At 36.4% G+C, this 27,929-nt stretch overlaps 2 protein-coding genes and 1 long non-coding RNA gene across 4 annotated transcripts; 2 read left to right on the top strand and 1 right to left on the bottom strand.

Moving 5' to 3' along the window:
- The first annotated feature begins 84 nt into the window (after nt 1-84).
- On the top strand, nt 85-19,518 carry LOC110813174 (Pentatricopeptide repeat (PPR-like) superfamily protein). 2 transcript variants are annotated; one of them, XM_022040211.2, is made up of 2 exons: nt 85-859; nt 17,390-19,518. In XM_022040211.2, the coding sequence occupies exon 2, from the start codon at nt 17,407-17,409 to the stop codon at nt 19,225-19,227; it is 1,821 nt and encodes a 606-aa protein (XP_021895903.1). In that variant the 5' UTR covers nt 85-859; nt 17,390-17,406; the 3' UTR covers nt 19,228-19,518. The 2 variants fall into 2 exon arrangements, with proteins under 2 accessions (XP_021895903.1, XP_088076186.1); XM_088220060.1 differs by lacking the exon at nt 85-859 and adding an exon at nt 9,764-9,897.
- LOC148253798 (uncharacterized) lies at nt 9,760-27,929 on the top strand. The gene is made up of 3 exons (XM_088220061.1): nt 9,760-9,897; nt 26,456-26,637; nt 27,252-27,929. The coding sequence occupies exons 2-3, from the start codon at nt 26,502-26,504 to the stop codon at nt 27,752-27,754; spliced, it is 639 nt and encodes a 212-aa protein (XP_088076187.1). The 5' UTR covers nt 9,760-9,897; nt 26,456-26,501; the 3' UTR covers nt 27,755-27,929.
- On the bottom strand, nt 22,007-25,864 carry LOC148253799 (uncharacterized). Its single transcript, XR_015819149.1, has 2 exons — nt 25,726-25,864; nt 22,007-25,589 (listed from the first exon to the last, which is right to left on the bottom strand). It is a non-coding gene; the product is annotated as an uncharacterized LOC148253799 (long non-coding RNA).

Below are 27,929 nucleotides of genomic sequence, written 5' to 3'. Positions count from 1 at the left end.
TAAAACCCATGAGTGATCGGACCCAAACAACAAGCTAAACCTTTTGACTTAAGCGACACCGTTTTCGTACTCCTTTATTAGTCCGCTTGTACCCTGAAACAAAAAGGAAAATGAACCAGAAAGTGAGCATGGGGGGCGTAATGCTGCAAGTGAAGGGACAAGGAACGAGCATGGCAGCGTGAAATAATGGAAAAGCTTGAATGTAGAGGAAGGCGTTCGGTGTGCCCTCAGAGGTTTGAAATGTGTTGGGGGCAAGCAGACTTTTATTGAAGAGAAAAGAGACTGCAAAGCTCGAGGCGAGACAGAGGGAAGGACAGCTTGAGGCAGCTGACCAACCTGGCTGGAAATCAAATAATCAAGGCTCGAAGGATTTTCTAGTTTCCTCAGGCACCAGCATGATGTTGGAAAACCATTTATAGAGGAGAAGCTTTCGGATTGCAAGGGGTAGATATCGAGAGAGGAAGAGAAATCGAGAGTGAAAAAGAGGGCATCTGAGCAGTGACGGAGAAATTAGGGCAATAGGGTGAAAGAAAAAATCTCAGGGAAGAGATCTGAGGAAGAGGCAGTTCTGTTCTTCCTCTGAGAACCGAGAGAAATAGCGACCTATAGGAAGAGAGGAAGAGCAGAGAGTGATTTGGGAAGAAAAGGCGCAGCAGAAGAGTGCATAAGGGGAGCTGGAGCAAGTGAGGATTTCTGCGCTGTTTTGCCAGAGACTCTTCTTCCTTCGGTCTCCTGGTTCACAGAGGAAGGAAGCAGAGGGGTGAAAGCAAGGGTCTCCAAGGCCTTGTAGTAAGTTGCAAAGAACACCACCGTGCGAAAATTGGAAACTGAAACGTCTTGAGCATCCTTCCACCTACAGGTTAGATCATGTTCCTTTGAAAAAAAATTGTTTTATGCAGCATATATAGAGAAGGTTAGCAGGATGGAGATCATGATTCCGAGGATGGAAATTTTTCTTCATGATATAGATGCTTGATGAGTATTTCGAACTTTTCTCTTCTTAATTTTGCATTAAAACACTTGAATCATACAACGGAAGCTTAATAGTTACTTTGTTTTGCTTGTTCTTTTTTCCTCTTGATTCAAAATTCGCTTTAGGAATGTCCATAAACTGCCTGTTAAAAAGTTTCGTAAGGAAAGATTATGTAGCATGCTTAATGGTCTGGTTTAAGTGCTAAATATTTCAATTAGAAGTAATGTATCATTTTGAAGATAAACTATTCCCTCTTCTTTTGAAGATTGTTATCCATGTGTGAGTTATCATTGTTTGGTTGTAGTTTGAGCATAATAATGATGCTAAAATAAATGGTGTTCTATCCTTAGTTGTCATATACATTAATGTGTTATTTCATTACTCTCCATAGAAGAGTGAGAGCTACTTGATAGGTAGATTTATGCTTAGTATTTTTTTTTGAAATAAAAAGTGTGAAGAATATATATTAACATGGTATCAAGAAACCGGGGTACCGCCCATTTACAAAGTTTTACATTATAATTAGAGAATCAATGACATTCCCAAAATTTACATCACTAATAATGTCATATTCTAACAATATAAACCCAAAATAATGCATCAATCTATCTCTTAATCTATACAAATCTGTCTCTTTACCTTCAAAAGTTATAGAATTTCTTTCTTTTCAAATAACCCAAAAAATGGTTAATGGAATAAGTTTAATCAAACTACTATCTAATTGTACACCTTCCCAAGCCCACAGTTCATCGCTTATAGACCTGGACATTACCTAACTAATACTAATTAGGCTGTAAATTAAACTCCAAAGACCAAAAGCCACAGGACACCACAGCAGTACATGATTACAGGATTCTTCATTTTTCATACACATGTAGCACCGGTTGGGGATGATTAGCCCTCTTGATTTTAATTTGTCAATGGTCATATGCATTCCATGCATGCTTTTCATGCAAAAACAAACAACTCTTGGAGGTACTTTTGCTTTCCATATCCGTCTCATCGGAAAATTTGGGGTCAAAACATGGTCCCTTCTTGTTAAGTGCTTATAATAAGATTTGACAGAATAGTCTCCATTTTTTTCCAGTTTCTGCTGCACCTTATCCTCCCCAGAAGGCACCTGCTGTGCTGCCAAAAGGTGTAACAAACTCTCAAATTCTTGGACTTCCTAATCCTGAAGATTTCTTATGACATTAATCAACCATTCAACACTAATGTTGTTGTTTCTGTATGCATCCTGCACCAACATATTTTGTGCTTGTGCAATTGCAAAAATTCTGGGGAATCTCCTCATTAAACAATAATTTTCAATCCAAACATCCTTCCAAAATCTAATTTTGTTATCCCTACCAACCTTCCACTGCAAGTTATCCAGAAATTGGGGCCACTGCATCGAGATTTTCCTCCATAAGCTCGTGCCATGCGGTCTTCCAATCCTTGTCCTGCCACTGTTATCCCAATTCAGATCTCCCCATCGAGTCCACACAATCTTCCTCCACAGTCTGTTGTCCTCTTTCAAAAATATCCACAGCCACTGAGCTTGCAATGCCATATTTAAGTCAACAATAGTCCTGATTCGCAATTCAAATGCCGAAACCATCAACTTCCACTACCCTTTCCCCTGGTCGTCACCTGGGAAGATAATCCTTTTCGCTTATCTGTCCCATTGAATAGATAGCACAAGATACTCACCTCGGCTGTTTCTGCCAAAAGAAATCCAAAGCTTGTAGTTCCTATGCACCAAATGTTTTGCCCATTTTCCTCCATTTCTTCTCCAGCAGAAATCTTCCAGAGCATCCAATAGCCAGTCAAACTCCTCTTTATTTAGGAAATCGATCTTCTAAACCCCTGCCCATTCTCACTGATTCTCAGACCGTCCAATCTCTTTTCCTCGCATACTAGATTGAATAACTTGTTTTCAATGACTAGAAATCTTCGCCCATTTGACATCTTTTTGCCCTCCAAACGTGGTCGGCCGCATCGGCGCTGTTTGGGATTTGTGTGTGACTCACTTTCTCACTCTATCGCTCGCTTTCTCACTCTATCACTCGCTCAAGTTTTTCCTGCATAGCATATGAATTTTCCCTTTTGAATATAAACTTGTTATGTGCTGTTAAGGTGTCGTTAACATACCGTTTATAGTATTTTCTATATCCTGGGAATTAACTTCTGAATCTTGCTTGGTTTGGCATGGTTGTACATTTTTAGCAGGCTTTAAGATCTGTTTGCGTGAGGAGTCACTTATATGGTTATAAAGGGAAATGTTAGGCTAGGTTTTTCGATCAGGGAGGTACATTCAATCTAAAATGCTATCGCCTGCATTTTTTTTGTTGAGCCAGTTCATTAACAGTCTGTCTAGGTGTATTTTGACTTCCCCATAAATCTGGTTGGCGACGGGAACAAATGTCCCTTATTCGTTCATTCGTCGTGAAATCATTGCAATTTGCACCTTCATTTTTGTATCTTCATAATTGTTTATTAGTCAAAATAGTCCACATATGAATCATGACAAAATGTTGGGTTTCAATGGGTTATGATCTTTTCTTCAATTTGTGTCAAGTTGCATTTGCTTTGAACAGTTAAAAATCAATATGGAAGTAAGGATCTACCAATCTGCTTTTTTTTTTCTTTTTTTCCTTCTATTTTGAGTTCAAAATGGTTTGAAGAAAAAGTTTGGGGATTCCTATAATTCAAAAACAGTATGTATCGGTTGGCTATTTAGGGACCGTGAACTTTTGGGTTTTAAAAAATAAATGTTGAGGAGCTTTGAGTTATTTCAAAAGTGGCTGCCCTGGCACTTGCGCTGCATCTGTTTTACATCTGATTATCTGTTTTAAATTTGTTTAGATACCAAGGGAAGATTTCAATGTGTATGAAGAAAACCAAAGAAATGAAAAATACATAAATAGTATGCATGCAGTAACTTATCTCAGTTTCTGGGTCGTTCTATTGGATCATTTGGTTTGCTGTGAACTAAAGTAGGGCTTGTATGTGTTTCCTTTTGAACTGTTGTTATAGTTTAAGTTGAGAGTAAATTTTTCTTTAACTTTTTTTTCTGGTGGTTTTATAAATAAAATAATTTTTAGTTATCCCAAAGAAAAATCCCTGACTGGTAAATTACACCTGATGACTTGATCATAGAACATCACCTTGGTATGTACTATATCCAAGTGAATTAGTTTGCACCATAGAATGGGTGCCTAACCCCTTCCTGCTTGTATGATTTTGCCTGGGATTTTTAGTTGAAGATTTATGCATGTTTTCAGTTTTTAATCCCACCTTTAATGTATCATTTGCAACTCCAAAACATAAAATGAAATTTTTTGGATATCCACAACCTCAAGTGTTGTTAAAATTCTGATGACGTTTCAACATTTGGTTGAAATTTTCATGGAATTAAAAAGTAAAACCACAAAAATGAATATCAATAATCTGCATAATATTATTTCTATTGAGTTTTAGTGAGCGAATGTGAATGGATTGCACTTAATTTTTGTTGCCACCATACTTTTTTTTTGATAAAGTTAGAATTTTATCCAAAAAAAAATGTGTTGCCACCATTGTATGCTTTTAAAAATGAGTACCAGTAATTGACAGCTGCTTAGAAATTCTGATTTTTTTTACTGAGATATGTGAATGGGGAATGCTTGTTTACTCCATTATACTTATTTACTCATTGTTGCCTGATTTGCTTTGACAGTTATCACTTTTTGAATTTTTGTTCTCTTATTCCAACATTACTGTGAATGTTTCTTTGATGTGATCCTAGACGACGTGGAACATTTGAGGGACCATTTCAATCCATCCAAGTCTTGGGCAGGGCAGTCCAATACATGATCAAGACAGTTTGGACTCTAAACCACATACACATGAAGGCCAACAAGAAAAACAAGGCTTGGACATGATTAAAGTTGGACTTGGGCCAAAATTTAAAGGCCTTGAAAGGAGAAAGCCGAGCCCATCAAGTCACGGGAAGAGATGGTCAAGAACTTGTCCTACAATGAGGGCAAAACCGATCCTTAAAGAGCCCTACACTTCAAGGACTCTTAGTGACTCATCCTTTAAGGAGTTTTATCCACCTCCAAATCTTCAAAACCAAGGCAAAGGAGTTCTCAAAATTATGGACAGTTTGGATTTGCACATGAGAAATTTTCTCCTAATTTTTCTCATCACAAGCAGCCAGCCCTTCACAAGAAATTTTCTCCTTTTCCAACTCTTCACAACTGTCCTTTTAAGAGTCCTAATCGGTTTTCTTCTTCCTAAAATTATATTAAAAAGGTGTTGGAATCATATTTGACATGTGAAAGCTCAAAGGAGATAAGTTACACCTCATGGCCGATTCTCACAAGGAAAAAGAGTCATTTTTTTCATCAAACATGGATGGATTTTTTATCTTATCTCCATCACCAGCAATTATTGAAATAAAGAGGCAAAAACCAAGCAAACTACTCCAAGATAAGGCCAACCACAATCCTTGAAGAAATCAACAATTATCCAAGAGTGAAGAGTCTTAATTTATATTACTTTACAATCCTTTATTTTATTATTTTCTTTAAGAGTCTTAGATAAGAATTTGATATTTGTTTTCTAGATTTTAGACTTTGAGTTCTATTGTAATTCTCTAGACCTACCACTATAAATAGGCCTCACTATTTGGTTGTATTCATTCAAGTTCAAGTTTAATAAAAAAATTAAAACTTTTGCTTTGGTAAGCCATCATCTTCTGAGTGTTCTTTGGTGAGGTTTTCTTCAACTTTCTTGTTAGGTAAAAAATTGATTCTACTTGTCAAAGTAACTCTTGTGACGTTTTATCAATTTTTATTCTTTTTTTCAATTACCTTAGTTTTCAATCACAGGTTGATAGTGGGTCAAGTAAAGAAGATTTGTTGAGAGATTAAGTTTTTGTGCTAAATTGTATGTTAGAGTTTTTGATCATACTAGTTTATCCCGGGTTATACATCACTTGGTATCAAAGTTTAAACTTTAGATAGATGTTACTATTTTGTACAATCTATCCTTGCAAATTTGTTTCCTTCAGGTTATTTTCATCTCGCATGTACTTATATCCACTCATACATAACATAAAAATGAAAAAAAAAACAGAAGTATCATATCCATATTGTCATTCTTCCGTTTTAAGAGTCTTTCTTTCCACAATTTTGTGCCTTTACATCATTAGGTAATTAGTTTCATCCTAGTTACTTTACCTTGTACATAAATACACACCATCTTCATCTGTGTGTTTAAATTTTTGCTTCTAGAATTGTGTAGCAAATTTCTTTCCTAAGGATCCTTGTAGTATCTTAAGACAAAGCTTGAGTACCTTGATTCAAAAGTAGTCAATTCTGACACTCAACTTGGTGGAAGAAGATTGAGAGGTGAGTGAAACACGAGAGAAACTACGAGGGAGTGTTATTTTCTACTAAGCCTTTCTTGCAGGGATTTCATAATATCTTGACCAAGTGAAAATAGCAGTCCAGTCAACCTGAGGGAGTACATAGACACCATGTTTACACGATTCTGTTTGGTGATTGAAAATTTAGAAGAAAGGATAGATGGGATGCCCGCTCTGGACAAGGTGCCTACTCCCACGAGATGATGCTGAATCTTGTGATGAAAATGAAAGAGATGATGACTGAGATAACTGTAGGGAGGACAAGAGAGATAGCAACATCAGTTCTATCAAAATGCAGATTCCATCTTTTAAGGGATGGAATGATGCTAAAATCTATGTAGAGTGGGACCGAAATACAGAGCTCATCTTTGACTATGATAATTATGGTAAAGGAAAGAAAGTAAAGTTAGCCGCCGTAGAACTCACCGACTCTGCTCTAGTATGGTGGATCAACTGCTAACTAACAGAAGTTGCATTAGAGACTGACCTATCTCGACGTGGAGGGAGATGAAATCTGTAATGAGAAAAATGTTCTTACCTTCTTACTATCATAGAAAGATGCACCAAAAGTTGCAACGCCTGGAGGATTACTAGAAGGAGATGGAGATGACAATGATCAGGATCAACATAGATGAAGATCTCGAAACTAACATGATGAGGTTCTTAAGTGGTCTAAATCGAGAAATTGTCAACATAGTCGAGTTGTAGCACTATATGGAGTTGGAAGACATGGTGCACATGGGCATAAAAGTTAAGAAGCAGTTAAAACATAGAGGGACAGCAAAAGGATTTTCAAATTTCTTCCCTAAATAGCCAGGTAAAGATGAGGCATTTAAAGGCAAGAGGGTTAAAGTGAAGCAGGCCAACAGTAAAGGTAATTCTAAAACACCTCATTCTAATACAAAGCATAGCACTATCAAATACTCCAGGTGTTTGGGTTTCGGACACATTGCATCACAATGTCCTAACCAGAGAATCATGCTGCTAAAAGATAATGGTGACATTGAGAGTGTTAGTGAAGATGATAGTATGAATAGCATATTGGAGCATGTTGAAAAAGATGTTGAATACCCAGTTCAGGAGGAAGCTTTGGTTATTAGAAGAATACTGAATGCTCGAGTCAAGTAAGAAGATAGTAACTAAAGAAATAATATATTTCACACTCGTTGCTTCGTGAATGCGAAGATATTAATCTTATTTTAGATGGAGGAAACTGCACAAACATTGCCAGTACTACACTAGTTGATAAATTTGGATTGACTTGCACGAAATATCCTAACCCTTACAGATTACATTGGTTGAATGAATATGGGAAAGTAATGGTGACTAAGCAAGTACTAGTGTCTTTCTATATTGGCGATACACTAATGAAATCCGTTATGACGTTGTGCCTATACATGCCACTCACATCCTACTGGGAAGATCCTAGTAATATGACAAACGTGTAGTTCATGATGACTAGGAATCTCTATTCCTTTCGCATGAAAAGTTAGAATTTTATTCTTGTACTGCTATCACCTAAGGAAGTATTCGAAGATCAACATAAGATCAAGAATTCTCTTGAGGTGAAGTCAGGAGGAGAGGAGAAAAAGTGTTTATTAATTAACGTTAATCCTTCTTTATCCAGTGGTGTTGTTTCGCAGGAGTTCATGGATATTTTTCCAAATAAGGCTAGATTGATAAAGCCCTTACATAAGAAAATTTCTAATTCGAGGACGAATCTTTTCAAAAAAAGGAAGAATGATGTGGTCCTATACGACATGGAACATTCAAGGGACCATTCCATCTATCCAAGTCTCGGGCAAGACTGTCTAATACATGTTCAAGACGGTTTGGGTTCTAAACCACACACACATGAAGGCCAACAAGAAAATAAGGCTTGGATATGATTCGAGATGGACTTGGGCCATACTTTAAAGACCTTGAAAGGAGAAAGCCGAGCCCATCAAGCCACAGGAAGAGACAGCTAAGAACTTGTCCTACAATAAGGGCAAAACCAACCCTTAAAGAGTCTTACACCTCAAGGACTCTCAACCTCTAATCCTTAAGGAGTTTTATCCTCCTCCAACTCTTTAAAACCAAACCAAAAGGAGTTCTCAAAATTATGGACAGCTTGGATTTCCACATGAGAGATTCTCTCACTCGGAGAAATTTTCTATTAATTTTTCTCATCACAAGCAGCCAGCCCTTCCCAAGAATTTTTCTCCTTTTCCATCCCTTCACAACCAACATTTTCAGAGTTGTAATTGGTTTTCCTCTTCCTAAAATTATATTAAAAAGGTGCTGGAATCAGATTTAACATGTGAAAGCTCAAAGGGGATAAGTTGCATCTCATGGCCGATCCTCACAAAGAAAAAAAGTCATTTTCTTCATCAAACATGGCTAGATTTTATCTTATGTCCATCAACAATTATTAAAATAAAGAAGTGAAAAAACCAAGCAAACTAATCCAAGATAGAGCCAACCACAATCTTCGAAGAAATCAACAATTATCCAAGAGTGAAGAGTCTTAATTTATATTACTTTACAATTCTTTGTTTTATTATTTTCTTTAACAGTCCCTGATAGGAATTTGAGATTTGATTTCTAGATTTTAGACATCAAGTTCTATTGTAATTTTGTAGGCCTACCACTATAAATAGGCCTCTCTATTTAGTTGCATTCATTTAAGTTCAAGTTTAATTAAAAAAAAATTAAAGCTTTTGCTTTGGTAAGCCATCGAATTTTAAGTGCTCTTTAGGAAGGCTTTCTTCAACTTTTTTATTTAGTGAAGAATTGATTCTACTTATCAAGGTAACTCTTGTGGTGTTTTATCAATTATTATTTTTTTTTCCAATTAACTTAGTTCTCAATCCCAAGTTGATTGTGGGTTAAGTAGGAAAAATTTGTTTAGAAATTATGTTTTTATGCTACATTGTATGGGGTTTTTGATCATATTAGTTGATTTTGGGTTTCGTATAATTTATTTTTGGAGATAAAGAACCTATTAAATGAACAAATTACCTGTAACGTGTAACATACTTATTCTTATGAGATATCAGTACTTGTAGGACTTTCAATAGAAAAATCCGATCTGCAATTTCTTATTAATTTTTATGTAAATAATATGTTGATGTTTTGTTGATGGGCAAAATATGCAGTCCGGTGCAATAAAGTTATCTGTGGCTTTGCTCCTTTCTCTCACTGCAGGACCCAACACTGATTTCTTTAAGAAGACAATGCCCATAGTTTTGACTGCCTTTTCTGTTTAAAATAATCTATTTTGTTAATTCTTTATCTAATTTTATTCGATTTTCCATGCGAGACTGCTGGGACTACCTGGATCTTCTTTGCTATCATCTGTGCAAGTTATTGAAAATAATCATGCATTGTATTTGCAGCTAGTGCAGTGATATCTTCAGTTCTCAGTTTGGCTGTTTCTTTGACTACCTGAAGGGTTTACTGATTTTCAACATGGTTGTAAGATCATTTGTTTTGAAGCGACACATATCGACTTTGCCTCACCTATCTGAGAGAATAAAGCAAACCGGTAACGTTCATTATGCTATGCTTCCCTGTTAACATATATAGCTGAAAATGTTGGTTATCTTTAATGAAACTAACTGATGACAAACTGGTTTTCTTGATCCAATGCGCTAGTTGCTCTAACATACTTTTTGTTGAAATAAAAACATGTAAATTATGTATATGACACTAAGGGAGTGTCGCTATACAAAAATATTTACAAGTCCATTAGAACATCAAATACCCTCCCAAAATTGTCCCAACCATACACATCATGACCCAAAATTAGAGTTCCGAAACTATGCAATCATCTATCTCTAATTCTACTTGTATCCCTCACGCACCTATTGGTGCTTTATTGTTCATCTTTGTCCAAACAACCCAAAAAATAGTTAAAGAAATCAGTTTAACAATCTTTGATCTATTCCTTATCCCATCCCAAGCCCACAATTCATTTTTGACTGAGCCCCCAGTCACCCAATTGATACCCAATAAGCTGTACACCATATGCCATAAAGTATATGTCACTAGGCACCAAAGAAGGAGATGGTTGCGTGATTCAGTAGCTTCCATACGAAGATAGCACTCATTGACCATAATGTGGTCCGTTCTCATCAACTTGGCAATAGTGAGAATGCACTCCTGTTGCTTCCCAAGCAAGAAAAAAAACAATCCTCAGAGGCGTATTAGCTTTCCAAATCTGATAATCCAAAAATTTCAAGCCATTATCCTCCCTGTACGTCAAATAGTCATAGAAGGATTTCACAATAAAAATTTCATCTTTCTTAAACTTCCAAGTAGCCTTGTCTCTATTAATATCCAAATGCACATCTGCAAGAACTTGAATAAGCGTTATACACTCGTCAATCTCCCAATCATTCAAATTTCTAACCAGATCAATGTCCCAACTGCTTCTCCCATCCCTCCCCCTAAACATCTCCTCCACCATCACATTCTTCCTTATCACTAAACTATATACTCTTGAGAATTGGTTCTTAAGACCCCTCCCTAACCGCTCATCCTCCCAAAAATTAATAATATTACCCCTCCCAAGCTTCCACTTGTTATCATACTTAAATAACTTGTTATCTTTTATTTTTATCTTTTTGCTTATACTTTGTGATGTGAGTAAGGAAAGGAAAACTCCCATGGGATTTTCTTTCCTAATTCCGTAGGAAATCTTTCTTCTTAAGAGGGAGAATTGATGAAGGAAAAAAATTGATCATGAATCGCAAGCTTGTTTGAGAAAAGAGGAAAACTCCTTAAATGCTAAATCTTACGAAAAAGAAAAACATATTTTAATTCATTCCCCTAAATCAGCAATAATTAATTTAGATCTTTCTTATTTAAAAAGATTTCTACGAAAGGAGATCATATCTATAATATTTTAGTTGTAATTCTCTTAACTTTGGTAATTTTCTTATTCTATTTTATATTTAATTTTTTATATAATTTTTCCTTTAAATTAGGATACTATTTTTCTTATTATTCACATGACCTACATTTTACATAGGCCATCAATTTCTACTTCTAATAATTCAAGTTTGAAAATAATAAAATTACGAGTTTTTAGTTTTCAACTTGTGAGGTTTTCGTCAACCTTCTTGTTGTGTGAGAATTGATTCAACTTATCAAGATAAGTTCTTGTGGTGTTTTATCAATCCCTCTTGAATTGATTTAACTTATCAAGATTCTCTCTTGTGTTATTTAATCGATTTAAATCATCATCCCAATAATCTTGATTTTCATTCCTTTGTTGAGTAACGATCAAGTAGAGAGAGTTTACTACGATTTGAATTTCTCATTATTGATGTACATGTAGGGTTTGAATTGCGCTGTTGATCTCGAGTTCCGCATCACTTTGTTTACTCATTTGACAATATTGTTATTAAGAAAAGAAATAATAAGGGCTTGACCTTTTATCCACTGCTTCATCTTTTATCCACTGTGCATTTAGAGGATAGCAATGATCAGCTTGTGTGGAAATTAGAAAAGCAAGGGAGTTCATTGTTAAGTCTTTCTACAAGTTTTTGAAGGGAAGAGATGAGAGGGGGTCGGATCATTTTCCATACAATCAGATATGGAAGATGAATGTGCCGCCTAAAATTGCTTTTTTTGCATGGGAAGCAGGAAGATAATGTATATTGACCTTTAACAACTTGATGAGAAGGGGTGGAAATTTTGTTAATGACTGTTATCTTTGTAAAGAGGTGGTAGATACATGCAACCACATTCTTCTTTAGTGTCCAATGGTTTATGATTTGTGAACCATGGTTTATGCATTATTGGGGATTAATTGGGTCATTGTGGGATTGGTAAGGGATGAACTTAGGGCTTGAGAAGGTATTTGTTAAAAGAGAAAAATTGTACATCTTATTCCTTTAACTATCTTTTGGGTTGTTTGAAAGGAAAAAAACATAAGAATGTTTGAGGGAATTGAGAGAGAGATGTATAAAGTTAAGGATAGATGGTTATACTATTTTGACTCAATGATTCTGGAGCATGACATTTATAGAATGGATGATTTTGGAAATATTATAAATATATTTATTAAGATATAAATATTTTTTATACTGGTGGCACCCCCTTGTATCATATTATTAATATACTGTTTATATTTTTTATTTCAAAAAAAAGAAAAAGAAAAGAAATAACAGGGGAGATAGAGACGCAAAGAGAAGAGGAAGAAATAGTGTTCTAATTTTGTCCATTTTACATAATTCCTTCATAGAATGAGTTGTACCCCTTTTATACTCAATATTTTCCCTAGCTTGCAACTAACCAAGTAACAAACTTAACCACCTCGTACTTTTCCATGTATCAATATATCCCCTCCCCCTCCCACCCACCCCTCTTTGAAAGTACCTTGCCCTCAAGGTGGAGAATGACATTTTGCAAAGATGCTTTTATGGTACGTGTTCCCCATCATCTATTAGGCGAATCATATCAAGTTGGAACCCAAGCTTTTAATCCTTCCAATGATTGCAGAAAAAACAAATTCCTTCTTTCTGTGTTGTACTTTGCCAAAGTTTTCAACTGCATTTTCAGCATGCTTTTATGCATTGCGATTCTTAGCCAAATACGGGAACAACTATAGTTTAACTCATTGACTTATTTGGGTTAAAAGTGTCATACAACCAATCATCAACAGCGAGTTGCTACCAGTATAGATAAGAAAGCCATTTATTTGAAGGGATTGTTTCTACTTGGAGGTATGAACCTCCATTAGACCTAGATTTATTGAGCCTTTCCTTTATTTTCAAATCTAATTGTATCCAAGTGTACTTGAGGATTCTTGTTGGGACTAACACAAGAATATACCTAGTTTAAATCAAGGTTGCGAAGGTTTGGCCGAGGAAATGGCTTTAGTCTCTTCTCCATAGTCACTATCTGTTGGACCTTCAACATAGTACATTAGAGCCAAATTTAGAGAATTGTAAAATTTCTGCCCTATTGTGCTCTGTGCCATCTTCACCATTTCCATGTTATGTTTGTACCATGCATGATACAAAATGGATGAGTTATAGATTTCCCAAATAGATAAGAAAATCATAATTGTGCCAAATATAAAACTATTATACTATTTAGGAGTTCGTTATTATATTAAAAAATTGTATTAAAATTCAAAATATATATAATATACTCGCGAAGGTTCAGATTCAGGGCACTAGGAGAGGCGAGGGCTAAGTGACTGAGGAGAGGAGAGCTGGAGAGGGCTGAGAACGACGACTACAAATGAGGCACTGGCTGCTGGACTGGCTGGAGGAGCAGCAGCCAAGACTGAGGAGAGGACAGCTGGGGAGGGTGACAACTATGAGTGAGGCGCTGGCTGGGTTGGCTGGAGGAGCAGCTGAGACTAAGGAAAGGAGAGTTAGAAAGGGCTTAGACTGACGAGTAAGGCCCGAGAGAGGGCGAGAGCTGAGTGAGAGTGAGTGAGGAGTTGAGGAGAAGCGAGATCAGACAGTTTACGGCAGGTGCAGGACAAGACTTGTCGAGTTGAGGATGAAGAAAGGAGCTTAGGCCCGAGCCACGACTTCAGACTCATTTACAGGAGTTGAGTCTTGAGAGAGGGGCTTAACCTAAATACTTACGGTTTCTACCAAACACATCCGGTATAGACCCTGTTTTCCACTTTGGACTAGGATTTGCATACACTTAGCAATTATGCTTTTTAGGACTACTTGCACAAAGGTGAGAAAACAATGCAAGAAGCTCCAAGAAACCTTGATAAAGTGATTAATTCCCAACTTTAGAAACATGATCAATATCCATATGGATAGGTATATCAAGAAGATAGGTCATTTGTCCATATGTTTTAAGTATTGGAAATGAGCCAAGGGGGTCTGCATGCAAGGAGTTGGGTAAATGTTAAACTTCACAAAGTCACCAACTTGAAAAGGATCGTGAACAGAAGGATCAAGAAAAATAGGGGTCTTGAAGTGCTGGGAACATGTGAGAGGAATTTGGGTTATGGTAGGTGAAGAGATGTGTTCACAGGTTGTAGCAGCCTGAGTTTCTTGATACTCTTTAGGGTCAGTAACAGGACAACTTGGGAGAAACAAGACAAGCAGCAACAACAATTTTCCTATTATCAACTTCATCTTATCACTTGACTGTTAGATGGGATCAACAATTGTGTTCTAATAATAGGCGAATCAGAAGATTCGTGTTTTACAACCAAAGCACGTGAAGGACACCCAGGAGCAATGTGACCGTTCTCATGACAACAATGGCACTATATTGCAGAACTATCGGATGCAGTAGGATGGCTCAGCTGTAGAAATGGATGAGGAAACAGATTTAGAGTGAACTGACTCTCCTACCAAAGGTGCCACTTTATGCGTATTAGGAAATTTGAAATACTTCTCTATTTCGAGGGCTTCTTGATAGGCTTCTTCTAAAGACTCGAGAATGTACAAGGGAAGTTTTCTTTTAATTTCAACTCTTAGATTATTGATGAACCTACAAACAGTGTTAAAAAGGTTTTCTTCAAGTTCACAGCTAAGCCTGAGTTCCTCAAACCGGGGGATGTACCCATCTAGACTATCATTTAGTTGCTGTAAATTCAATCGTTTCTTAAACAAGCTACTGTATATTAGGTAGGAAGGCATTTTTCAACTTTTGTTTCATAACATCCTCCACCCACATTGCATAATAGGTGGATCTCTTTGATGCTCTAAGTTTCACTAGATTGATTGTCAGTACTTCCTAGTAGATCCTACGAATTACATTGTGGTAAACCTTACACACCTGATGTCGGACAAACCATACCACTCAAAATAATCTTCTAAGGCATCTAACCGAACCAAGAAAATACTAGAATCTAATGTACCATCATAGAAAGGAACATCAACATTGATCCTTTTGACTTCTGCATGCCTAGCATTTCTAGGTGGGACTCTATCATGAATGGATTGTCTATGGGGAGTTTCATGAGTCATATTCTAATTGGTTATTGTCAAAAAGATTTCTGCCTTGTGGGATCTGGTTAGGACGCCTAGGAAAATTACCCATGATTGACTTACAAAGGCACACATTATTTTGAGGTGCTGCAGTAGGAAGAATACCTTGTGCAAACTCAAGAAAATTTTGAGAATTATCAGGCTGCCTTGTGGAGAACTCGTTGTATTCTTTAGGTCATCTTTCCAAATGTTTAAGGAGGTGAACCATTTATAGCTCCAACTTAGTAAGTGTAGCGTCTGGGTTATTAAGGGAGATTGAAGAGGCGGTACAGTCTAGGATAGTTATTAGGTGGTAAGGAAAGGATAAAAGTCGAGAAACAAAGTGGAAATTATTACCTTAAGAACTTCAAAAATTCCATATTTTGCAATAGGGCTCAACTCAGAATTTGGCTCAGCTCGGCTCTGGCATTCAGCTCGGTTCTGGTGGTTTGGCTTGTCTCATACTTGTTTCACTTGCAAGGATAGGCTTGTGCATCTTTTGCACGTCTTTCTAGAGGCTGTTACCAGCTGGATTCAAATTAGAGGTAGATCTGCGGTTCCTCTTCTCAATTATGGAGTTGAAAAGACCTGGCAAGATCTTAACTTCACCAATGATGTTAGCAGCTGCTGAGGAGGTTCTTGCACAGTATGTATAGGGCTGTCAGGTGACACCGGACGACGAGGCTCTAGCAGAACGCCGATCGGAGTCGTCTATCCTGTTAATGCAATGTAGAGGCAATGTTGAAGAGAATTAGAAGCTGAAGTGATGCTGGGGCTCGGCCTGGGGCTAGGCTTTTCGTGATCTGGGCTTTTTTTTTTTTTTAAAATAAAGAGTTGGGCAGTAGATGGTGATAGCGTTCTGGTGATGATACCAATTGATGCAGGATAAATTATGTTAGAACCACACATATCGTACAAAGTAGGGAAAAAAAGGATTATAGGAAAAGATAAAGGAGAATAGATAGATTGAGAGAAAAGAGGGCTAAAGGTAAAGATTTTAAAGGAAGAATAAGGAAATATTGGATAGGCATAAGAGAGGCAGAAACAACAGGAAACGTTAGAAATGTGAAATAACTTCACTGGAGAACTACCAATTCCAAGCTTGCATAAAGTGTTGCTTAGAACCCTTTTTATCACTTCTAATCTTAACAAAAAATGAAAATAACTAACATGAAAAAAATCCAGAGTTTCTAAAATTTCTTAAATAACTAAATAATCAAATCTTCTAAAAGTCTTATTTCCTAATAGAAAAATCTCTTCAAGTGTATTAAAATCAGGCTTCTTATTTAGGCTTAGAAGGTTCTGTGTCACTTGGTCAAACATTCGTTCAATTTTTTTTGCTATCAATTTGTTCCATTTACAATGTGCTGTTCGTTCAATCATAGTTTTGTATTTACTTAACAAGTGACGGTTCAAGTGCGAATCAAAGTGGAACAAGAAAGAGAGAGTGGGATATTCACTTGCCCAAATCAAGATCCTATGTGATTGTTATTAAGAAAAGAAATAACGAAGGGGTGATAGAGAGAGCAAGAGAAGGAACACATGGACATAACATGAAGAAAGAGTATTCCAGTTTCATTTATCTAACATAATTCCTTTATAATGATCGCCTCACCTAATTCTATGAGTTGTGAGAAGAAGAAATATTTTTGGCTATTCTATGGCCAAAGCATGTGGATTTTACCCCATCACAAGTGTATGGGAGCTCCATAGAAATTGGAATGCATTCATTTTCAGCACATAGGAAATTCAATGTTGAGTTTAGTTCCTTGGTATTCTTTAAATTGTTCTTATGGGAGGATGTCTTATCCTTTGTGCGTGTATCTGTCTCCTTTTTATCTAATAAAAGTTTCTTCTCTTATCCTTAAAAAAATGGATTTTACTGCTTCATAGCCAATATTTCCCTAGCTTGTAACTTAATGGCTAACCCAACTACCTCATAGTTTTACACATATCTGATATATGCAGTTAAGTTTATTTGCTTGAGAAGTAAGTTACTGAACAAAATATGAAATGTTTAGAAAATAAAATGTGTTTAATCTTTTAATTTAACATTCATTTGGTTTGCACTAGCAGAGAATGAGATTGTACAAATGTTCCTGGTACAAAGTCCTGATAATAGAGTGGAAAACTTGCCAATGAATCGAAAGTTGTTAAGGAGGGATCTATCAGTCCGGAGGTTAGACGAGAGGTTTATAAGAATTTTGAAAATATTCAAATGGGGGCCTGATGCGGAGAAGGCACTGGAAGTACTTAAGCTGAAAGTGGATCATAGATTGATTCGTGAGGTTCTCAAGATAGACGTGGAGATCAGTGTTAAAATCCAGTTTTTCAAGTGGGCAGGGAAGAGAAGGAACTTTGAACATGACTCTACCACATATATGGCGTTAATCCATTGTTTGAATGAAGCAAGGTGTTTTGGTGAACTGTGGAGGACAATCCAGGATTTGGTTCGTAGTAGATGTGTTATTAGTCCAGCAGAACTGTCTGAAATTGTGAAAATATTGGGTAGGGCAAAGATGGTGAATAAAGCTCTCTCTATATTTTGCCTTATCAAAGCTCGACGATGCAAACCAACATCAAATACTTACAACTCCGTGATCTTGATGCTAATGCAACAAGGTCAGTATGAAAAAGTTCAAGAGCTTTACAATGAGATGTGTAATGAAAGTAACTGTTTTCCAGATACAGTAACATTCACTGCACTTGTATCAGCACTTGGAAAATTAGGTCGTTATGATTCTGCCATTGGGTTGTTTGAGGAGATGAAGGAGAATGGCTTACAGCCTAACCCGAAGATATATACAATCTTGATGGGAATTTATTTCAAGTTGGGTAAAGTCGAAAAAGCTTTGGGCATAGTTGAGGAGATGAAAGCCAAGGGTTGTGTGCCTACTGTCTTTACTTATACAGAATTGATAAAGGGAATTGGTAAATCTGGGAGGGTTGCGGAGGCCTACAGTATATTCATGAATATGCTGAAAGAGGGTTGTAAACCTGATGTTGTGCTTATAAACAATCTAATGAACATTTTAGGCAAGGCAGGTCGTTTGGAAGATGTTATTAAACTTTTCAATGATATGAAGTCTTGGCAGTGTACGCCCAATGTTGTGACGTATAATACTGTAATAAAAGCTTTATTTGAATCCAAAGCTCCTGCTTCTGAGGCAGCATCATGGTTTGACAGGATGACTGCAAATGGTATCATTCCTAGCTCATTTACTTACTCAATTCTTATTGATGGCTTTTGCAAAACTAATAGAGTAGAAAAAGCATTGCTGCTTCTTGAAGAGATGGATGAAAAAGGTTTCCCCCCTTCTCCAGCTGCATATTGCAGCTTGATCAACAGTCTTGGCAAGGCAAAACGGTATGAAGCTGCAAAGGAGTTGTTTCAGGAATTGAAAGAAAATTGCGGGGATTCAAGTGCTCGGGTGTATGCGGTGATGATCAAACATTTAGGGAAGAGTGGCCGTCTGAGTGAAGCTGTAGATCTTTTCAATGAGATGAAGAAACTTGGGTGCAATCCTGATGTTTATACTTATAATGCGCTCATGTCAGGGATGGTAAGGGCTGGTATGATAAATGAAGCTCATTCATTGTTTAGAACTATGGAACAAAATGGTTGCAATCCAGATATAAATTCACAAAATATAATTCTAAATGGCTTGGCTAGAACTGGTGGGCCAAAGCGGGCAATGGAAATGTTTATAAAAATGAAAGATTCTAAAATCAAGCCTGACGCAGTGTCCTATAATACTCTTCTTGGCAGTCTTAGCCGAGCTGGAATGTTCGAGGAGGCTGCACAACTGATGAAAGAGATGACTTCAAAAGGTTTTGACTATGATCTCATCACTTATTCATCAATACTTGAAGCAGTTGGCAAGGTTGATGAAGATCATAATCCTGTCATTTAGTGGAGGGACCTAGTTTGATAAGATTCAAATTTGCAGGTTATTTATTACTCTTGTTGCTTATTGATTAGGCTCTTTTGTACCATAAGATTGTGTCCTATAATTTTTGGACTGTTGAATCATTACAACAAAAAGGATTTGGTAACTATCACTGCAGTCTTAACAACAATAGTAGAGTACATCTAGTTCACATCTATTATCCATGTTCATTGAAGATGTAGTTAAAATTTTTTGTTTCACTATGTTTCTCCTAAAGTAATAAATTTAGTGAAATTTGTAAATTTTTGCGATTAATTTTTGTAATTTGCTCTTCAATATCCATACCATCTCTATCCTTAAATTTTCAATGAAAAAAGGTTCTTGTGTTTGCTGCAAGTGATTTTTGGCAAGTGTTCCTCATGATCTTATCAGCCATTCCATCACTATCTCTTTCAGTATCAAGCAAATTTAGCAATTGTTTTTAGAATTTTCTCAATCTTCATTGCAGCTCCTGGGGTCTTATCAGAACCACAAAAGCTTTCACTGGTGTGGCAAAAGCCACCTTGAATATGAATTTTGTCCTTGAAACATTTATAAAATCACAAAAATATGAAATAGCTTGATGATTGGATGTGTCTATTGGCCCCTTGTTTGCTTCTTCTTCCTTTTTTTTTTTTTTTTAACAACTCCGTTTGGCTAGATCTTTTAGGTGGTCATCTTGGGCTCTTGCTAGATATATTAGGAGGATATTGTTGCAGGAGGAGAATATATAGTCTCAAGGTATTTTTGCTGTTTTAATTACATTGGACTTCTTCACATCCTTATTTTTAAGGATATTCTAGATTTTAGGGCACTGAAATTTTAGCCCTTAAATCCTTTTGGTGCTTGGACTAAAAGCTAAGTTTTGGGTTTGAGGTTATTTTTCTGATTATTTAAATCCTTTTGGTGCTTGGACTAAAAGCAAAGTTTTGGGTTTGAGGTTATTTTTCTGATTACTTATAGACTGGAGAATCAATTATATGTTAATAATGCGCTCAAACAAAATTATCAGGAAGGAATCTTTCTGCTGTTTTTGGTTGGAGTCTTTCTCAGTTAGATGTCATGAATACTTTTCTACATGTTGAGTTTTTTGAGGAAGTGTCTACGACTCTTCCACCTGGTTACTCTATTGGAAAGGGGGAGATCGTGCCTCCCAATGCAGTTTTTGGACTGTGTAAGTTGATTTACGGATTAAAACAAACATCTAGACAATTGTTCCAAGTTCTTAACTGTCTTTATTCAAGAAGGGTACAACAGTTCAAAATGTGATCGTTCTTTATTCACAAAGATGCATGGTAATTTGTTTCTAGAACCACTCAAATATTTCCTAGGTTTAGGAGCAGCAAGATGAACACTGGAATTTCAGTATGTGGAAGAAAATATGGTGTGGACTTATTGTCTGAAACTGATTATATGGGCTACAAACCTTATTCCTTCCCATGGAGCCAAATTTGATGATTTCACAAACTCATATGGACTTGCTTGAAGACTCACATCTTACAAAAAATTGTCAGAAAGTTCCTATATTTGACTATTATGAGGATTGATTTTGTTACTCTGTTAACTGGTTGAGTCAATTTTTAGCAGCTCCAAGAACTAAACAGCTTTAAGCAGCTATTAGTATCCTGCAGTACAGAAAAAGAACTGCTGTTTAGGGCCTTTTCTTCTCATCCTCGCTGACAATTCAGATTAAGACTTTTTCATATGCGGATTGGGGCACTTGTCCAGACACTCGCAGCTCTCTCACTAGTTTTTGCATTTTCCTTGGTCTTCACTCATCTCCTGAAAGTCTAAGAAGCAACAAATAGTTTCTTTTTTTATTTTTGAAATAAAAGTGTAGTATATATAAATATCGGTACCAAGGAGTACCACCCATGTACATTGCATTTACATTTCAATTAGGTAGTTAATGACATCCCCAAAATCTTCCATGCTTTCTTATGTCATGACTCAGGAATATAAATGCAAAAGTGTAAAATTATTTATCGCTAATGTTAACAAAATTTTTTTTAATCCCCTCACTCTTACATTTCTTTCCTTCTACGCCACCCAAAAAATAGAACTAGGAATTAGAGATAAATGTTTCTTTTTTTTGCACAGCCCCACCCAAGCCCATAGTTCTTCCATCACAGATCCCGCTATTACCACTGAATCCCCAACAGCTCGTATATCATGGTCCATAAACTATACACCATTGGGTACCATAATAAAAGGTGGTTGCATGATTCTGCACTTGATTTGCACATTAAACAATGGTTTACCATACACCAGCCCCTTCTCATCAGCATGTCAATTGTCAAAATGCTACCCTTACAAACTTCCCATGTGAAGAACGCCATTCTTGGTGGAACATTTATCTTCCAAATCTGTTTAAATGGGAGAGCAGAAGGGCTACTACTTACCTCGTTACTGATCTGCCCGTAGAATGATTTAACTGAAAAAGTCCCATTTTTTTCAAGCTTCCACATCCTCTTATCCTGCTGATTGTTCATGTTAACATTAGACACATAAAATAACAGCTGTTGGTACTCATCCACTTCCCAGTCATTTAAATTCCTTGTGACTTGTACATCCCAAACTCTCTATCCCCATTAACCGAGTATGCTTCCTCCACAAACATGTTTTTGTTTTGGGCAATGGCAAAGATTTTAGAAAATTATTTTTAAAAGAAAAAGTATAATAATTATATAGCAAGGTACCAAAAAAGAGGGAGTACTGCTTATTTAGAAAAGATTTACAAATTTGTTAGTGAATCAATGACATCTCCAAAATGTTCAGCTTTAATGATTTCATACCCCAACATAAAAAAATCGAAATAATTAAACCATCTCTCAATTTACTAATATTATTCACAATTCCCTCAAAAACTTAGATTTCTTTCCTTCCAAATAACCAAAAAATTAGACAGGGGAATGAGTCTTGCAATTTCAGTTTTCAGCCCAACACCCCCCCACGCCCAAATCTCATCCTCAATCGAACCAGCCGCTACCCAACAGATGCCTAACAAGCCATACACAAAGCTCCAAAGTTCATAAGCAGTAGGGCACCTAAGCAGAAGGTGACGATGGTCTTCCTTGTCTCTCATGCACATAAAACAGCCATTCAACAAAGTGCAGTCCCTAGCCCTCAGTTTATCCAGGGTTAAAATGCTTTCCCTATAAGCCTCCCATGCAAAGAAAGCCATCCTTGGGGGCGCAGAATTTTTCCAGATTAAATTGCTAGGGAAAATGGAGGAGTTACTCTGTGAATGTGCCATCAGCTTGCAGTAGTAAGAGCTCATAGAAAACTCACTATTTTTACACCCCCTCCACAACACCTGATCCGGATCACTGCCAATTTGAAAATCAGAAATATTTTTCATCAGATTTTCGTACTCCACTTCCCAATCATTCAAATTTCTACTCACAATATCGGACTAGGTGCATCTGTCATTCTCCCGCACATAAGCCTCTTCCACCAGCATATCTTTGGACTGTGCAATTGCATAAATTCTGGGATAACAGACTTTAAGACACCCCCCCCTCCAGCCACTGATCGTGTCAGAATCTAGTGCCATTTCCTCTAGCCACTTTCCAAGACAGGTTCTCCACAAAACCAGGCCAGCCATCTTGATTTTCTTCCATAGGCCTAAAACCGTGCCCTCTTCTGTCCAGCCTCCCCAAACCCGTAAGTGCACAGTTCTGCCACCTAGCCAAAATCACCATTCTCCTCATCCTTCCATCCTCTCTCAAAATCTCCACAACCACTTACCTTGTAAATCTTTATTGAATTCTAACACCGAACGGATACCCAAACCACCTGCGTAAATAACTTCTTTCTATTGCCACTAACAAGATGAAACTTCTTTCTATCGCCCCATAGGAAACGACATTGAATGGGTCCAAACCTCCCAAAGATTTCAGGAAATCTTTCCTTTAGTTTAACATCACCACACCAAACCTCCCAAAACCGGATTTTATCTCCTTTCCCAATGCTTCATCTTGCGCAATTGAGAAATTTTTGTCTACCCATTACAATTTTTTTCCACAGGCTTCTGCCATGAGGTCGGACAGTACCATTGTTTCCATCTCCCATATTCCTTCCACCCCATCTAGCCTCCACAACCCTCTTCCATAGACAATTTCCTTCGCAGTTGTACCTCCACAACCATTTTCCATGTAATGCATCATTCATTTGTACCATGAATCTTAATCTCAAAACCCCCCACAACAACCGGTTTTTTTATATCCTCCTATCTCACCAAGTGGTACCTACGTTTTTCCTCCTCATCACCTCATAGGAATCGACATTGGATCATTTCAGTTTTCTTGGCAATCTTTTTTGGAATTGTTAGCACCAATAGGAAATAAATAGGTAAATTACTCAACGTGCTTTTAATCAATGTAAGCCAACCTCCCTTTGACAGATAATGCCTTTTCTACGCCACTAGTCTCCTCTCAAAAAGTTCAACAACTGAGTCCCAAGTTCTTGTTTCCTTGAATTTTGCTCCCAAAGGGAGCCCAAGATACTTGATAGGTAATTCCACCGCTGCACATCCCAAAACTTCGGCTAACCTCACCTCATCTCTTCTATCACCAATTTTGACCAATTCAGTCATTTTCATGTTTATTTTCAGTTCCGATACCACCTGAAAACGCAGCAGAATACAGCAAAGGTGCCGCATCATTGATCCCCGGCTGACATAAAATTAGAGCATCATCTGCGAAAGACAACTGAGAAACTTCCACCTTAGCATGTCCCTTACCAACCATAACCCCTTGGATCATATTTAGGTATTTTGTCCTCTCCAATAATCAACTAAGTGCTTCTATAACAATTATGAATAATAATGGTGAAAGAGGGTTGCTCTGTCTAAGTCCCCGGTACGCCTTGAAAAACGAGGAAGATTCACCAGTCACCATTACAACAAAAAGATGCAGTGGAGATACATGGCCTCATCCATTTCCTCTCTCTTCCCAAATCCCATTCTCCCCAACAAGTAACACAAAATCCCAGTTAACATAATCATATACATTTTTCATATCCAATTTACACAAAATACCTTATCTTCTACAGATTATCAAGTAGTCTACTACTTCATTTGCCACCATTACAGCATCCAGAATTTGTCTATTTTCAACAAAAACATTATGACTTTCCCCAATCACCTCCCCCAAAACCTTTGCCATTCGTCTGGCCAACACCTTGGAAATTAGTTTGTAAATGCATCCCACAACGCTTATAGGCCGAAAATCTTTTAAATTCTTTGCCCCATTTACTTTCGCAATAAGTTCCAAAAATGCAGAGTTTATTGATTTGACAAAAGCTCCCGACTCATATAGATTCTTGAAGACATCAAGTACATCAATTTTAATTACCTCCCAAAACTCTTGAAGGAATCACATATTAAAACCATTCGATCCCGGAGCTTTGTACCTATTGCAAGACTTGAGGGGATCATAGATTTCTTCTTCCGTGAACATCTTCTCAACATTCACCTGGCTTTCCTCCCCCGATGTTTTAAAGTGTAAATTATGTAGCTTTGGCCTCCAACTCACATCCTCCTCATACAGTTTCTGGAAGTGTCTTTTAGCATAATCCCTCATCTCCAAATTTCCTTCAATGACCTGGTTGTTGGACATAATCTCTTTGATACAATTTTTCTTCTGAAATTCGCCATACAGTGGAAATATTTTGTATTTTGATCTCTCTCATTCAGCCACTTTTCTCTCGCTTTTTGCCTCCATAAAATAGCCTCCAAATTCATCTTGTGAGCAATCTCGCTTCTTAGTACCTCCCTTCTTACCCTATCCGTCTCCGTAATACTTCCTTCTCCCTCAAACCGGTCAATATCATCTATTTCTTTCATCCCATTTCTGATCTCCCCTTTTATTCTGTCGTCCTCAACCCTCGCCTATTTTTTCACGATAATTTTAACAGCTTTCAGTTTTGAGGCAAACCTGAAACTTGCAGTACCTTCCACCCAAGCACCATGCCAAATATTCTCCATCAATCTTCTAAAGCCGTCCACCTTGATCCATTTATTGTCAAGTCTAAAAGGTACAGAGCCCCACTTTATACCGTACATCTAATTGTAAACATATAGGAAAGTGATCAGATGTTGTTCTTTTTAACACATTTTGCGTCACACCTGCAAACTGCAAGAATAAATCATGTGAGAAAAAAATGGGTCAATCCTCGAACACGTTGGGCTACTCCTTTAAATTTGTCCAAGTCCATCTTCCTCCTACTAGTGGTAGGTCCACCAGATTAAGTTTATCTACAGCATCATTGAACTCATCCATTTCAGCAGCATTATTTGCCCCACCAGATCTCTCATCTTCGAACTTTGCTGCACTTTATTTAGCCTAGAAAAAGACAAAATATTCATGTAAGTAGAACTTTCAAAATTTATATCTCCAAGTATGTTTTTGATATCTCAAGTGAAAAATTATTTCTATCTTTAAAGAAAACCTAAGTTGGATAGAAATTTGTTGAAATTACTTCTATCTGGATGAATTGACAAAGTCGATTATCCCACATCACCTCGCTAAAAGATGTTTAGACGACGTGATTTGACGAAGCGCATAACATGGAGAAGTGTCCAAGCAATAGAATTTGACAAATGTGTATAATACCAAAACGCTGCACATAAAATTTCTCTCAAACTTACAGTCTTTGGAGACACCAACTTTGTAAGTATTTATTTAATGCTCAAATCATGCTCCTTTTTGTTTAGCAGATAAATTAGTGGATGATGCTCTAAGGAATTAGGAAGTTTTCATTCTTTTATTTAGTTTTTTTAAATTGGAAACTACAAACAAAAATCCTATTTCTATTATTTAAAAAAAATTAATTATTTGTGAAAAAAGCTCAGAAATAAAATAATAAACTTATCTAAAATTAACAAAGTAGAATAATGTGAAAAAAATGAAAAGAAAAAAAGACTAATTTCATTTATTTACAATAAAAATAAAAAAATATAGAGGAAAAGAAACATTAAAAAAATCAAAATTAGAAAAAAAAATGCAATAGTAGGTCTAAAAATATAATAAAAATATAAAAGATAGAAAAAAAAGCATTTAATTATAGCAAAAGTTTGCTCCTATTATATAGGACGGGTTTGTTGTGAAAATTGATCTTCTGTTATTTCATATAATAAATGGTAAGGAAACATCAAAAGAATCTTCAGACAAAAAAAAATAAATAAATAAATGTCAATAAATAATGATAGACAAGAACGAAGAAGAAGAAGAATCGTAGATACAAGTTCAGATCGAATGGGTTTCATCACCGGCCGCATCCTTAACCTTCATTCTTCCTCGTCTACTTTTGATCATTATGGAGAGATTGGATCGCCTACTTCGATGTTGTCCCCTCATGATCAGAAAACTACTCCTATAAACCACATTAATGGTATAAATTCATCTTATCATGCTTTTCTTTCTTGCTTTTGTTTGCTGTTCAATGTACTACTATACCATGTTCATGATTGTAAAATTGTTTTTCAGATATGCTATTTAAGAAATGATATAAATTAAAAGAAATATCAAGAAAAAAATTGAAATTTGTATTCAGACATGGCAAGAAAAAAATCACATGAATTGAACATGGGATTGATTAAACATAATTGAAGATTCAAACTTCCATACTGTTTATATTGCATTCCCCTTATATTATAAAATCAAAATTTGAACTAGATGAAAGAAGATTTTGAATTAGAGTAGTCTATTTTGGTACATATAAATATTGTTCATTTTTATTTTTTTAAATTAATAATAATGTTTAGATCTGTGTTTTGTTCATAAGTAAATGCATGAAAGTCTGTGTGGGTGTTGAAGGTTGACATTTAAATAGACTTTGCATACATTTTCCTTCTCTAGTTTGTGTGAAAACCAAGAGTTCATAGAGTAAAAATGAAGAAGACAGTAAAAATATAATGTAAGTTTACGAACATGTATATTAATACATTTATAGACAGATACAAATTAAAAAATGAATCTAGTGGATGCTTACACGTCTTATTGTAGATGAAACCAAGGGCTTAAGCAACTCTTTTGGTTCTTCGCTTAAACATGGAAAGCAAGCCAAGATTGACATGAACAAGCCATTGAAAGACAAAATTGAGGATGTTCGATTTTTTTTCTCTCCAAGACAAGTAAATTCATGCATCATAAGCTCAGAGGTGATTCGTAGTTTTTTTGCTATAATGATCGCATTGTTTGTACTTTTATCTTACATAGATTATCCCCTCTTTGGGAGGAACATAGTAAGGTCAGAAAGTGTTCTAGCATCAAAACCTCTATATATACTCCTGCTGATGGATGTTACCTTAGTATTTGGCCGGTTGTGCTTGGAAAAGCGTGGAGGTTCTAACGCAGAGCGAGTGGTTGGGCGAGAAGGTGCAGATAACTGGGCTGTGGCTGAGAGATTGCTGGAGAGAGGTTTGGTTGTGTACCAAGCTATTCGAGCCATTTTCATAGATTGCAGTGTTTATGCAGTAATTATAATATGTGGTCTTTCTTTTCTGTAGCTTTCTTCATAGAATCACAATATGTATAGACAATATTAATAGACATATAATTATTATTTGCAGTGTTTATTTGTTTCCGTAGAATCACAATAGGTATAGACATATAATTGTTTCATTATATCTGTCAGGCAATTGTTAATCTGGACCATGAATGAATATAGATCTTCTTTACTAA

The sequence above is a fragment of the Carica papaya genome, chromosome 5 (assembly GCF_054855325.1).
Source record: "Carica papaya isolate Zhongbai chromosome 5, ASM5485532v1, whole genome shotgun sequence".
In the NCBI taxonomy this organism is placed as follows: domain Eukaryota; kingdom Viridiplantae; phylum Streptophyta; class Magnoliopsida; order Brassicales; family Caricaceae; genus Carica; species Carica papaya.
This window is presented reverse-complemented; position numbering and strand designations above follow the sequence as displayed.

Excerpts from the sequence above, each read along its gene's own strand:
- LOC110813174 (XM_088220060.1), top strand. The coding sequence starts at position 9,822 with ATGGTTGTAAGATCATTTGTTTTGAAGCGACACATATCGACTTTGCCT. Across the intron at positions 9,898-17,389 it reads TGAGAGAATAAAGCAAACCG|AGAATGAGATTGTACAAATG; the intron begins GTAACGTTCATT and ends TTGCACTAGCAG.
- LOC148253798 (XM_088220061.1), top strand. The coding sequence starts at position 26,502 with ATGGGTTTCATCACCGGCCGCATCCTTAACCTTCATTCTTCCTCGTCT. Across the intron at positions 26,638-27,251 it reads TCCTATAAACCACATTAATG|ATGAAACCAAGGGCTTAAGC; the intron begins GTATAAATTCAT and ends GTCTTATTGTAG.